This window comes from Thermobia domestica, unplaced genomic scaffold, assembly GCF_964235325.1.
Source record: "Thermobia domestica unplaced genomic scaffold, izTheDome1.hap1.1 HAP1_SCAFFOLD_518, whole genome shotgun sequence".
Lineage (NCBI taxonomy): Eukaryota > Metazoa > Arthropoda > Insecta > Zygentoma > Lepismatidae > Thermobia > Thermobia domestica.
Genome location: NW_027656228.1, coordinates 36,401 through 51,527, shown reverse-complemented (window position 1 = coordinate 51,527; position 15,127 = coordinate 36,401). Strand labels below are relative to the sequence as shown.

Genomic DNA, 15,127 nt, shown 5'->3' with positions numbered 1-15,127 from the left:
GGTTGAATTGAGTCTTGTCTTTTTCTTTTAAGTCGGTTAAAAATATCAAGTACCGGCAGTGTTCTTTTAGGCGCAACTGCAACCACGCGCCCCGCTTCCCCTATCCCTATTTGTGGTCCTGTTCAGAAGTCACTGTCTGGATATCTCAGTGATGGGCGAACCTACATTGCAGATTTCTATTGAATATTGAGATTCACAACTTACAAAGAGGGATGTTTGCGGCCTGTGTATGACTGCAACTGGTGAGTTGCAGAGGTTATAGATATCAACTGTAAGTTAAATAGAATCGTCGTGAAATTTATGCTGCCACATGGACAGCTACTGGATATAGATTTCCACATACACGACATCAACACCACCAGTGCTCACTTTCAATTCACAAAGTTTTCAACTTCAAGATTGTTCGTGTCCTAACTTCTATTGATTCAACAAAAAGACAACACTCAATATCAAAGAAAGATACTGGTACAGTTGAAGACATTTACAGTTTACTGAATTTGTAATTTCAGTTCTAAGTAGAGTATGCAGAAGTGGCATGCTTTGGAACTTGTAATATGTTTCGGAATTTTCATACATATTTTGTAAGCTTTAATATGTTTGAAAGCTGTGTCTGTTACTTATCTTTATACAAAATTAAAATGCCGTGTAAAATAAGACTAGACACTGAATTCATGAGACCAATATGTGAGAATGTGGTAACGGAAACTGGTTTAATGTAAGCAAAATTTTCAGTTGTTTAATGATCCTGTTCAACTCTAAAGTGGAAGTTCTCCTTTTCAGGGCAAGTATTATTATTGCATGGTACTGAACCAAAACTAATAAAATCAAAAATTTTCAGTTTTTTTTTTTTTTTCGACGATAAAATCAGAAGGCTACAGCAAGAGAAGTTGGACATATATTTCCACACGCAGGATATCATTTTAACAAGTAAATTATTATCAAATAAAATAAACAACAAAATACCTTTGAGTATTTTAATATTTTGCCGAAATTCGTACGTGAGAAATGGCGCCCTGTATCTCGGTTCTGAATTTCTTTTAGGACAAAAAGAAGGGGGTCTTACTTTGTCCTGAATTTTAACAACTGTTAAATTCAATAACATCTGACACTACCAAGGCAAGATTATTTTCTTTGCTTGCCCAAACTGATCTGGACTATATGTCTTTTATATCATCACTTCCAATGTTTAAAATCTTTAAGGGTGCTATTGTCTTAATCACCACATCTCCTCGGGAAAGATTTAATATATACTACAGCTACAATTGCTTCTATCGGATGATTCAGTTTCCTTCGAATCTTCTAGGATTACTTCACTCTGAAATGATTTTTCAAGGAAGTCAACGTTACTACGCGATGTGCACGGACAAAGATTCCAGCGTAAATTCTGATTTTCAACAGAATATTGAGGTGAATCCTTTTGATTTGTTTATGTAATATGTGTCCTATAGCGTCTATTACTTAATACTCACGGGATATTCATGCCATATGACATATTGCTGGAACAATATTCTAACAGGGTCGCCAGCTTCATTACATGATTTAAATATGACCAGTTCACAAACATTATGAAAACATGATGTTAATTTCTATTCATGCTCGGATATTTTTGACCTGATTCGTCATTTGATTTTACCATTTAAGAATTTAATATAATTTATTTAATAAACAGAGATATAATTATTAAGCAGCAGTTTAATATCCACAGGAAATAATACTTAACAACAGTACCTGTTTAGGTTTTTCTTGCGGGCCATGTTTGAAGTCAGGTTTAACCTTTCCTTCCTGTGTTTTGTACACTGTAACGGGCTGCTTAAAGATTGAAGCTGTCTGTCTGATTGGTGGAACAAGAGAAGCATCATTGCGGACTCCTCGGCTGCAAAATCAATGAAAACTATATTCAAGGTATCTTTCCACTACATTAAAACACATATTTACTTTTTTTCTGCAATTCTACGGAAAACAATGAGATCTGTATTAAAATATTGTACTTCGCAAACTGAACATCTGATGTATGCTTATCTATGCATTTAAATGAAATTAAAAGATATCCTTAATCATTCTTCTTTCATTTTGTAATCTTGTTAACTTATCAATATATGAAATATTACGTAGTTTTGCTACTAATATTTCGTGCATTAATCAATCGAAAGTTGCACTACTACCATTATGGGACAAAATTTTTACAACCAAAGAGTGAATCAAATTAAATATTTCCTTGCCAACAATCCTTCACACTGTAAAACTAAAATAAAATTCATGATACTATAGAAATTAATATACCCGAGTACATAACAAACCAATAATGCTTACAAATTAATAATGTAAAAACTGCTTTATAGAATATTTATCATCTTATTTCTAGTCAACAATTGTACTTGTAAATTCAACTTTTTTTTCCGGAAGTGTCAGACAGGCATCGGAGCGTCTAACTGCATCGAAAATAGCTATTTATAGACCAAATGAAGCACAAAAGAAGACCTCGTAGATTACGTAGATTAAATAAAGTAAAAAAGGAGACTTTGTAGACCAACTCGCCTCTGATAATGAATTCACAAATCAACTTTCAGTCATAAGTTAGAAAATGTAACATTTTTTATAGTGATTTACCCCTACCAAGATGTCGGTTAAGACCAGAAATAAAAAATATATTTATCTATTTTTCAATCTTCACAAATGATTAAAGACATTTTTAATTTTCGAACATATATAAAGAAAGCTGAGGGACAACTCAGCTGTAAAGTCTTCAACAGAACAAAGCTTTTATTTGTGGTCCTGGATGGGGATTGGCGTTTTTCAAAGATACAATAACATCATTATGATTTGACATCTCAGGAACATTATATATAATGCATGTAACAGAACATACAAAATATGCCAGCAAAAGGACTGTTTTTGAATGTTCCTATTTGTTACAACTTCATTGAGGTAATATAACAAGGTGTCTACTAAAATTCCAAAATGAAATTTCGTGACTTTTTCTTTACCAAACCATAAAATTTCGTAACATTCTAAAAGGGTGAATTTTGGTACGAATTAGGTGAATTTTCATGCATGTGATAGAAGCGTGCTTTGCCTGCGATTTGGTAGCGTCTAAAGTCGGTCATAGACTTCTTTGGTGATGAATTTTGACATTTTATAGAACAAAATTTTTCAGTCTGTACTTTTGTTTGTACAAATAAAAAAAATCGTGACCCAAAAGCTAAACTTCGTGACTTTTTCTTGACTTTCATGACCATTTTCTGATTTCGTGACTTTTTCGCGACTTTCGTAACTTTCGAGACCGATAGACACCCTGTATAAGAACTCACATACATCGAATAGATCCGCCATTTTAAGGGTGGCAAAAAGCTAATTGTTTCGTAAGCCCCCTTACTAATCTTTTAGGATACACTGTTCAATTGTTTAAAAACGTGTGGAAAATTATACATTTAAAACATTCAATGGCACTTGTAACAAGATATTCTGAAAGCGAAGTGATTTCCTCACTTCTGTTACCCTACAATAGTCAATAATATCATGTGGATGTCATCGTTATTTCGTAATATTGAGGTAATATATACATGTACAGTCAGGGACAAAAATCGGATACTCCCCGTATAACTTATACGAGGAGTGTCCGACATTTTTGTCCCTGACTGTACTTATATTTGACACTCGTGTATCATTGTAGTCACGGAGACTCAATAGGTGTACTTCATTTTTTTATTCATGAAGACCGGAGATATGGATTTTATTTGCTCGTATACATCAGTTAATTGAAATTTACGGAATACATCACCTTAGAGAGGAAATTCTTGAATCGAAGGTTACAATGAGACCATGTTCGAATTTACACTGCGACATAGCGAAAGGCATATCTAGTTCTTATATTACCTCAATTTACAACCAATTTAATTAGGATTCCCACTTATTTTGCAAGTACGAACTCTCTTACTTTTCCAGATCATGATTTATAAATTTCCGATTCTACATATAATGTAAAAAGGCATCTATATATTCCTCTTGCTACGGGTTGACTCTGCATGAACATTTATATAGTCGTTAAACCGTAACATTATTTTTAAGTCAGAATGTTAAACCAGGAAAAAAAAATGTCTGCTGTAGCGAAATAAAGGTTTAGAAACTGGATTTGAGAAGTACTAGGTGTACCAGTTAATACTGCAAATTTCGTAAGCAAAGAAAATACGAAAAGTTCAACAGAAACAACAAAAGGGGTTTATTCAAAGTAATGCCCATCGCTGTCTATACATTTCTTCCATCTTTCAGGCAATTTTTGGATACCGTCCCAAAAGAATTTGGTGTCCTTGAAAGCAATCCATTCAGAGACACACAGTTCCACCTCTTCATACGTTCGGAAGTGCTGCTCAGAAAATGCATGTTCCATCGAACGGAACAAGTAATAACCCGAAGGGGCAAGGTCTGGTGAATAGGGCGGGTGAGCTAATATTTCCCAGCCTGGTTCTTTAACGTCCCTTTTAACAGGCTTTGAAGTGTGTGATAACACGTTATCATGAAGCAAAATTATTTGCTGTGTCTTGTTGCCCATTGTGGTCGTTTGACGATCAAAGTCTGGTTGAGATTGATTATTTGTTGTCAGTAGCGATCACTATTAACGGTTTCACCGGGTTTGAGAAGCTCATAGTACACTACACCCTCCTGACACCACCACACACAGAGCATTGTCTTTTGTCCAAACTGATTTGGCCTTGCAGTCCATGTTGATGGTTGACCTGGATTAACCCACGACACGCGTTTAGGATTTTCAAAATAAAGCCACTTTTCGTCACTAGTCACTATGCGATGTAGAAAGGATTTTCTTTGGTGACGTTGAAGTAGGACTTCTCAGATGACTTTTCGATTTTCCATTTGTCTCTCAGTCAGTTCATGTGACACCCTTTTCCCTTCCTTCAAAACCTTACCCATTGCTTTTAAATGATTGGAAACTGTTTGCTAAGCAACGTTCAATCTGAGTTTGACACGCATCTTCATCCAATAATGCTTGCAGTTCTGGGTCCTCAAATTTTTCGGTTGGCCTGGTCGTTCGATGTCTTTAACATTGAAATCGCCACTCCTAAAGCGTTTAAACCAGCGTTCACACGTATCTTGAGATGGAGCATGTTCACCATAAGCTTCCCGAAGAATTCGAAAACTTTTAGCAGCCTTTTCTTCAAAATGAAGTAATGAAATAACACTTCCCGCACATGCTCTTTTTTCGGCACGAACTTTGCCATGTCTGAGCATAAAAATTTCTATGTAATTAACAGCTTCGTCCCACTTGACCAACGAGGACTGCACCTTTTTTATCACTAGAACGAAATAGCACACGCCTGACATCGAACCGAAAGCACTCTGGTGCAATACCACCTATCGAACAAAATCCGCATTCTTAACTGGTACACCTGGTATAAATCCATACTTAAAATTATTTTACTTTTCCAAGTTTGTAAAGGTTTCTATGACTATGATCAAATATGACTTTTGAGTTAGATGAATTCCCTCACTTTCCCGGTTTACCAGGTCGATGGGAACCTTGTTAAATAAATAGAGTGGGTAACCTGTTGCAAATTCCCTTGTAGCTAACAAAAAAGGTAAGACAAACATAGAAAGGGCTCCCTGGCAACCTCCCTCTAGGGAGACAAATCCCTCCAACCTCCCACACGAACACACACACACAACCTTGTATTTATGTCATTTTCTATCCATCATCATTATTATTTTTTTTAAAATTTAATTATTGACATTTTCTAGTACATTGGCCACAATCCAAACAATATGACTAAGTAAGGATTAAAAAAAAAAAGAGACTTAGGAGACTAATGTTTCAAAAATAGAGACTGACAGAGGCTTTGGCCAAAAAAAGATACTTTTAGATGACAAAGATACTTTTAGGGACTCGCTCTTATGCCTCAGAAAACGTAAAAAAGTATTGATCCTTTGGAGATCAAGGTAGAGAACAGTTATAGTTATTCGAAAATAATATTATGAAATTATATGTGCACAATTTTGTTTAATGACCTTCTGCCAATTATCCTGAACCAACATAATCCCGACGCTATACAATTTCAATGGTTTCTGGCAAGCAAGCAAAAAACCTGATACGGGTTTTTCCAAAGCACTTTTGAAACGGCTTTAATACCATTCAGAGAATTCTGCAGAGAGTGAAACAAATGATAGTCTGACGATGCCAGGTCCGGGCCGTACCGTGGATGCATTAAAACCTCCCGGCAAGTTCTCGCAATTTCTGAGGGGTTGTTAAAAATGTATGTGATCTAGCGTTCTCAGCATAATATACGACACCCTTTCTGTTGGTAGTTCCAAGTGTTTGTTTCGAATTGCTAGATGCACTTGCGCTAATTTTTGACAGTATAGGTCCGAATCTATCGTTCTGCCCGGCCGAGCAGCTCGTAATGCACGATGCCCTTCCTATCCCACAAAACGCCTGCATAACCGTCCTGGGCTTTGTCACAGATTATGGAGCGTCTCGTCGTTTCGACCACGATCATTTTTCAGTCACTGTTGTCTTCGTTTTCCACTTTTCATAATTCGTGATCAACCACTTTAGAAACGACTTCTATGTTTCAGTCGAGATTCGCAGCTGGAAATTTAATCGAGTACATGTTTTTGAGTCTAATCATGTAGCACCCAAACGTCGGGCTTTTTTCTTCTCATTCTTTTCTTTTCTCTTTCTCTTAAAATTGTGTAACACTATTTGGTGATGACTGGTTAAGTCACTGGCGATGTTATGACTGCTTACATTCTTATCTTGCTCGACTTTCGCCAGAATATCATCCCCGTTTACTGTGATTGATCCTTCACTGCGAGGAGGATCTTGGACATCTGAATTTCCAAAACGAAAGCGACTGAATCATCTTTTGGCTGTTGCTTTTGATAAAACATCTTCCTCTCTTCCTCATACACAGTACAAATTTCTTCATGAGACTGCGTAGCATTTGTGTCTTTATTGAAATAAAATTGTAAAACGTAGTGAAATTTGCAGAAAGTTCACTCATCTTCACGGTACAATGCTTTATGCTTGATTACAAGAATTTTAACACTTTTCCAATAGCTTTTACTGTCAGCTATCGAATGACGCAACTTGGTTATCTGCTCCGACTTATATACCCTGAGATTAGGGGCAATAACGTCATCTCCTGCGCAAAAGGCTCAATGCTTTTTAGACGACCTGGTAATAGATCTGCATAATCAGGATCGGTCTTAAGCCGATTGAACCGATTTCTCCCAATCGGGCCCCGCGTTAGTGTTGTCTCTCCAGTTCTATTTTAACAGCATATTAGGCCCCAGAGTAAACACATGTATTGTGGTCATTATGACTAAATTTTGCTCCTAATACATGTAATTAATACATGCCAATCTGCTCGCTGGACCCCCATTGCTTGCGGGACCCTCAGCCAAGTGGCTATTGTACCGTTAAGATGGCTCTGCTACTCTCGATTGTCAATTACACAGAACATATTGCAATACAGGTACATCCATGGACTCCACAAGGGAGGGTATGGCCTCTCCCTAACAAGTAAATGAATAGTTAGTATTAAGTTTTTGGGCATAAGTAAATATTTTCTGAATTTGATATTGCAGTAGTTTCTTTAATTTTTTACGTTTAGAACTTCTGTTGTAAAAATATACATTATGTCCAGGGAGTACTCTGCACACCCCCAACACTCCTAATACTCCCGAAATTTCCTTACACACACCCCTGGGCGTAAAAGTATTGTTTTCTTTGAGCTTGTGTAAAAATGTATACTATTATTCCCGGTATACACCCTCTTTTATTTGAACACCCTATTTTAAGTAAAAGTAGCTGGCGTTCTTACTGATTGTCATGTTATACTACCGTGAATATCGAGATGATACCAAATAAATCAGCTTCAGAGTGACTTCTTTGTACATCCTTTCTCTTATTAGAGCTATATTTTTTCTATTAAAAATACAAAATCGGAGGACAAACTTTGCCCTCTCCTGCGAAAAATTCCGTGAATGATTTTTTTTTTTTGTAAAAGAAAATCAAGTCAGGAAATCCGAATGTATACTAGTGCGTACTGAATAGGTGGCTGCTTATGAAGGTTTAACCTCTAACTCTAACAATCCAATGGAAAATATGTCATCTATCTTCCATCAGTTTCGTAAAGTTTGTGATCGTCTCATCACCATTACATTTTGTCTACAGTCGATCAATCGATAACGATTTCGTGCTGATTATTCCTTTCCTTCCATACCTACGATGTTCTCACTAGCGTACATTAGGTTATCCTGACTTGAATTCTTTTCAAAAGATACGGCTGTTAAAAAATCTTTGAACCAACGAATTCATATCAATGTGCATTTCATTATGTCTTACAAATATAAACTTATGCAAATATAACAAATATAAACTTCACCATTGTATTTCTAGTAAAATTCTAGCTCAATTTGATATATTACATGACCTCTTCCTATTTGAAAAAGTCGAGCAAGATAGAAGATGACCGACTTCAAGATGGCGATCATAATAAGCATACCCTCAAATAGATGTTTACTCCTCCCGGTGTCGGTTAATGTGCTTTTGTTTTTAATTTCTTTATACATTTCACAAATAAAATGAAATTTTCAAACTTGAAAAACATTGTTATGGTGTATTTTGATCAATCAGGCTTTTGGCCACTGAGGCCGTCTTTATGGATAGAAGCACTTTAAATTTTGGTTACGCTCGTTTCTTGATATTCGATATCGATAGGTTTATTTGTAAGAGAAGAAAACTATGAGATACTGGTACAGAACCTTCATGAAAAATTGCGAAGCACGAGAGTAAAATATAAATTTTAAAATTCACTCAATGTCTGCATTTCCATTTGAGTTATTTCTCTGAAAAATTAGCTGCTATAAGTAATGAACAAGGTGAGCGTTTTCACCAGAACATTTTGTAGATGGAAAAACGTTATACAGAGAAATGAGACTCGTTCATGATGAGGACCCATTGACCATTCAACAATTTTCTCTCTGGACAAAGTAGCCTGAGGGCTAGAAGTTCTGGCCCCACTTCGCGGAGACGAACCAACACTTCTTGTCGGGTCTTGTTTTTTCTGAACTAAACTAAATTAATTGTTTAAATAAATTATTTTACAGTCACTAAAACAAGTAGTATTATGACTATGTCCTTTCCAGGTATGATATTCTAATATTACTATAATCTGTTTCACGTAACCTGATAGGAAAAAGAAGTCCCCTCCCCCATTACGCTCAAGTACAGGTGAACGTTGGTGTTCCGTCTTCCACCATCAGCCCCCGTACACGGAAGTATAGAATGTATCTAAATATGTCTAAATAATAAGTTACAACTTTCATAATAATACTACGTATTTTAAAATACTTAGATAAATTTACCTGTATTAGTGAGGTAAATAACGCGTGTTATTATAATAGCAATTTTATTGAACAGTTGTATTGTTTATTTTCCTTCTTTTCGCAGTCGGGCTTGTGACATAATGTTGGAATGGCAACGGATGGCAGGGTTGCAAATTGAATGGGTATTTATTATTGATACAATAATTTCATAATATAAAATCAAAAAACGAAAATGAAATCTTTATAAGTTTTACGTCCCACGCTTATGCCAGATAGGCTAAAGGAGACGGTGATGATGAGAAATGAATGAAATGATGGAATGAAGAAAGTGGGAGGAAACGGGAGAACACGAGAAAACTCACACACGGTGAAAATCGAAAACCAAGTACAATATGTACGGGTAAATTATCAGAGCGTTAAGATGATAACAATAGAATCTCAAATGCTAAAAAAAGAAAAAAAAACTCGTTCTTCTCTTATTAACAGATGTTCCTACATGAAAAAGAACAAGAAAAAGAACTATATATATATATATATATATATATATATATATATATATATATATATATAGACACTGATAATAGAGTTCCAATAATAATTTTGTTTGCTGAGCTCCTCTTGCAGAAAAGGGGAAAATGACTTTATTGTCTTAGAAATATTATCGGTCTTCATTAATAGGAATAATCATTTGCAGTAATTAACTTGCAAGAGAGACGGTTATGGCGTGCAGAATATAAAATGAAATGAAATCTTTGAGTTTTACGCACCACGATTATGCCGGCTAAGCTAAATGAGGCCCTGATGATGAGAATGTATGAAATGGTAGAATGAAGAAAGTGGGAGGAAAGAAGATATTCCCGAAGAAACCCACGCACGCGGTGTTTGTCCACCACAAAGTTCACTTGGAGCGAGCTGGGGTCGAACCAGGGACCACCCCATGCACCACAGGTGAAAACTACCACTCAGCAACCGCGGCTCCAGGCGTGCAGGATAGTCTAATGTTGTAACAAGAGTTCCAGATTACGAGTGTTCTGGGAGAGGGCAGCAGTTCTTCAGGTAGCCAAGTTGGCGGAAACCATAGTGATTGGTACGGCAACTTAGACATTACTCCCAGACGTAGTCAGAGTGACTTTAACGGCTGGGATACTACGGGGTGGAAAGCAGCGAGAAACCACCCTAGTTTGCTGATAGCAAAATGATAACATATATATATAATGGTTTTTCGCAGCTCAAAATATACTTCTGGAAGTTAAAAAAAAAAAAAAAAAAAACTTTATTGGGATCTCCGGGAGGGTGATGTCTAGGGAAGGATTATTGAACGAAAAAGTAACAATGTAGGAGAGATAAATAAAGAAAGGAAGATACCCAAGAGCAAAAGATTTAGGTAGGAACATAAAATGTGCGTATTATGTTACAGGAGAAAATAGAAGAAATTAGATGTTCTCCATATGTCTTTTAAATCCAAAGCCTGCAATTATTTTTTATTTCTTGAATTTATAGAACCTACATATGTTTGACTAAGTAAATGTTTAAGTTCTATTTCATTATTTTGATATAGTATTTTACGCTGTAGTGACGTTACTGGTACGAATTTGATTGCTCATCATAGGTGGAACATTTTAATAGATACCATGTTCCATAAATCCTCGACCAGAGTCCTGAATTAAATAACTTGTATTATGGTGAAGTGGGGCCTTTTCATGAACAGATTTCCACGAAGAAATTTTCACTCTCAAGAAGAACCTCTGTCGTAACATGAGACAGTAAACAAACACAATAGACAAGAAACACAAAAGGTTTCGCAGTATAGGTATGAAGAAAAACGGAAGAAAATTACTGAACAGAATGGAAAAGTAACAAGGAAGTATTGGAAAAAGTAAGAAATAGAAAAATTAACAAGAGAAAGAGAAATTGTTATTACATTTATATATGATACTAACATCAATTACCCGCTTTGCGGGGTTAAAATTAATATATATATATATATATATATAAAATGTTCTGTTACTCACTTTTTACTATTACTGAAACGCTCTCTGATACCGATCATTTTTATATCTTATACTATTTATATCTATTTTTATATATCTACCCACTCCCCCAAGTTGCAGGGCTGAATTTCGATTTAAACAGTATCGGAAGTGTTAATGTTCATCTTAGCGATAATGAAACCTATGACTAGGCACTAATATCGATCATTTTTATAAATCCTCCTCTTCCCCTAAGTCACACCGTCAAAGTGAAATGATAAAAACCATCCCAGCCCGAAACATCATTTATGTTGAAAATTTAACCGAGATCGATCGGACAGTTCAAGAGTTATTAAGTCACAAACATAGTGACTTTCATTTTTATTTATATGCATTGAAAACTTTGAAGGAACACCCGAATTTTCTTACACCATATCCTTCAGAGGTGTGAAGTCAATGACATGAGTAACTGGTGCCAGATCGAATGTTTTCTCCATTCCTTAACATATATACAGGTATAATTCAATCGTAACAAGCATTCACAATATATGAAACTGGGCTGTCCAAATACAACACAAGTTGTAGTAGAGTCCATGTGGTTTGAACAAGTGAGAGTTTGGACCAGTTGCACTTTTTCACTATCCGAATTTCATCGGTTAGCACAATGTGCAGAGAAGAACTTCATTCTAAGAGACGTGTTCAAATAATGATACAGAAAAATGATGGAAGGAAAGAGAAAGATTGCATCTGTTGCATGATACAAAAGAGAATAAAGATTAAGTGATTGGTGTGGATGGGAGGTTTGTGATGCATGAAAACTTCTCGACTTGAAAGCAGTGTTGTTGGAATTTTCCTTAGCCCCAAAATTCCAGTCGGCTTTTTCCGGGTAAAACCCACCTTAAAAACCTTTAAAAATATACAATTCAGAACTTAAAAATGATAATCTTAAAGTGATTATAATTACTTTCTTCAATCGTGTTCCTCAGTACACCCCTAGTTTCAAAATTGGCTTAAAATATGTAATTAACACGAGAAGCTCCCCAGAATAGAATACCATTGAAGGAGAAAAATCTGGGAACCATGCATAACGAACTTTGTGCTCGAATTCGCTGTAATGGTTTTCAACTGTAATCTGGAACAAAAAGCAATGGGACTACATTTTTTGCTTTTGTAGTACTTGTATTAGTAAAAACAAATACCAAAATGTCTTTCTCCATGTGCCAGCTAATTACAATCGAAAATGTTTCACTTGAAAAGTGAAATTACTGAAGATATAGCTCCATTTTCTCAACACTACTTTTGGACAATTACACACATACAAACAAGAAAGTCCATTAAAGAGGAAACAGAATCTTCTCTGATGATAACTGCAAATCTACAAATCAGTTTATTATTATTATTATTGTAACACCATAATTTGAATCAAAGACACTACAAATGCTTCGCTTAAAACAGAAAATTACTGAAGACATACTTCTTTTTTTCATCCCTAAGCTTGGATAATTACACATATAAAAACGAAGAAGAGTTGCACTAAAAAGGAGATCGGGAAACTAGAATTCTTCGAATTCTTCCGTCTCTGGTTACACTGCGTGATGTATTATAGTATGATTACTGTAAAATAACAGACAAATTCTGACCAAAGCATATATTAACTAATAAATAATAGCGTTACAGTTTCGGCAAATTAACTTTGCCTTCATCAGACACATTGATAATGTGTCTGATGAAGGCAAAGTTAATTTGCCGAAACTGTAACGCTATTATTTATTAGTTAATATATGCTTTGGTCAAAATTTGTCTGTTATTTTATAAAAGAAGTTCCAAAGCTAGAATGAGTGGCATTCATGATTACTGTATGTTACAAAAATCCTTTAATCATACGAAAGTCAAATGGTAACTAGAAATGATTTTTTAAAGAAAAGGGTTTCCAACATTTCAGTTCTTTAGAAAAAAAGAAAGTCCTCTTAATAAACTCATTCTTTTTTATCTCTGGCTCCTGACCTTGACATTTGGTTAGTGTGTTGAGGGAAACTAATGAAATCTTCAGTCAGGACTGCTAGCCCAGGTATTTGATTTGTGAGTGTAATAGCAAATGTAAATTCCTATTCCATGTTACACTGCCGGAAAATGAATTGCAACACCATGAAACTGGTTTCCAATCTGAACCACATTTATTCCACAGACACTACATAGTAAGGGCATGATATGATTACAACACGAGCTCCAAATGTACAGTGATTTGGGAACGACATGTATACTATTACAATGCCACCCCGACATTAGTACCCGTGTCACGTCTCAAATGACAGCAATGCAGGCATGGATTCTTGCATGCATTCGATCATAGAAATGACGGATACGGTTTTGCAGTATGTTCTGCCATGCCTGTTCGACCTGGTTGCACAAATCAACAACAGTTGTCGGTAGACGCGGAACAGTCGTCAGTTGTCGACTCATGAATTCCCCTACATGTTCGCTAGGTGACAAGTCTGGGGAGCTTGCTGCCCATGGAAGTCGTGACACACCTTACAGAGCACGTTCTATTGCACAAACAGTATAAGATCATGCATTATCTTGCTGAAACAGTGCATGATTCTTCTATCGCAAGACAGGCAATAGAACAGGTTTCACCACATTTGCACGTAAGAGGCGCTTATCAATGTTCAATGCACAAATACTAAAGGCGAACAGGAGTTGTAGCTGATTGCATCCCACACCACAACATTTGGAGTGGGACCATTATGTCTTTCATGAACGCACTGTGGGAGAAGACGCTCTCCCGGTCAACGTCGTACACACTATCTACCATCACTTGCATATACAGAACTGGCTTTCATCGCTGAACACAACAGAACGTCATTCCCCTCTCCAAGTGCTCCTTTGTTGGCACCAGGCCAGATGTGTACGGCGATGATGTGGCATCAGTTGCAGATGGGCAATTGGTGTATAAGCCCAAAGTCATGCCGCTTGTAATCGATTCCCTATAGTGCGTATGGACACTCCATGGGACGCATTTGCTCGAATGTTGGAAGTGACAGCTGTGCGATCTGCCAATGTTGCCCTCACACTATATCGATCTTTGCATAGTCCGTGCTACGACGCCCACAACCTTTTCTGCGGGTATGGGAATTGATTAATATCAACCACCGCCAACATCGCTGCATGACAAATGCATCACGGCTAACGTTGTGGCAGATTCGACTAAAGAATCAACCTACTTCTCGAAGACCAATAATATTTCCTTCGAACTCTCTCATTTGACTGTATGATTGCGTCGTCATGCCATGTTGTCTTGCTCATGTGTACGTTTCAGTCACATTAACTCACCTGCTGCCCTTCTGCCTCTCTCATTCACAACACAGAATCCACACAGATGGTGCCAATGTCACTATGGAGCTGCCATCTGTTACAAAGTTAATCATCTACTCCACTACCATCATATAATCTATAAAGGTAACCAAGAAAGTTCTATCACTTTTTCACCCACCACCTTCGAACATCGATATGTCACCTAAGACGTATCTGGAAGATCAAAGAGTCCCCATCAGCATCGACGACCTTCAGCCAACGTTCTGGAAGGCCATGGATTCCATCGCGGTAGAACTTGGTGAACCGTGAAGCGAAGAAGGTATCAAGTGCATTTTGCACCTCTATTAGAGATTGAACTGGCGTCCTATAAAGGCGATGGTCTAAGGAATGGAATAGGTGATAATCGGATGGTGCAATATCCGGGGAGTATGGTGGATGCAATAGTGTTTCCCATCCAAGGCGCAGAATGGTGTCCCGGATCATCCTAGCTATGTAGGGCTTAGTGT

General features: G+C 36.6%; 1 protein-coding gene across 3 annotated transcripts in view; it reads right to left on the bottom strand.

Annotated features, from left to right (window-relative positions):
* The window catches only part of MBD-like (methyl-CpG-binding domain protein 2), a 58,662-nt gene that overhangs the window by 15,578 nt on the left and 27,957 nt on the right, over nt 1-15,127 (bottom strand). For all 3 annotated transcript variants that reach the window (XM_081747717.1, XM_081747718.1, XM_081747719.1), the window contains exon 4: nt 1,729-1,873. In XM_081747717.1, the coding sequence (XP_081603843.1) occupies nt 1,729-1,873 (145 nt within the window). The remainder of the gene's footprint in view (nt 1-1,728; nt 1,874-15,127) is intronic.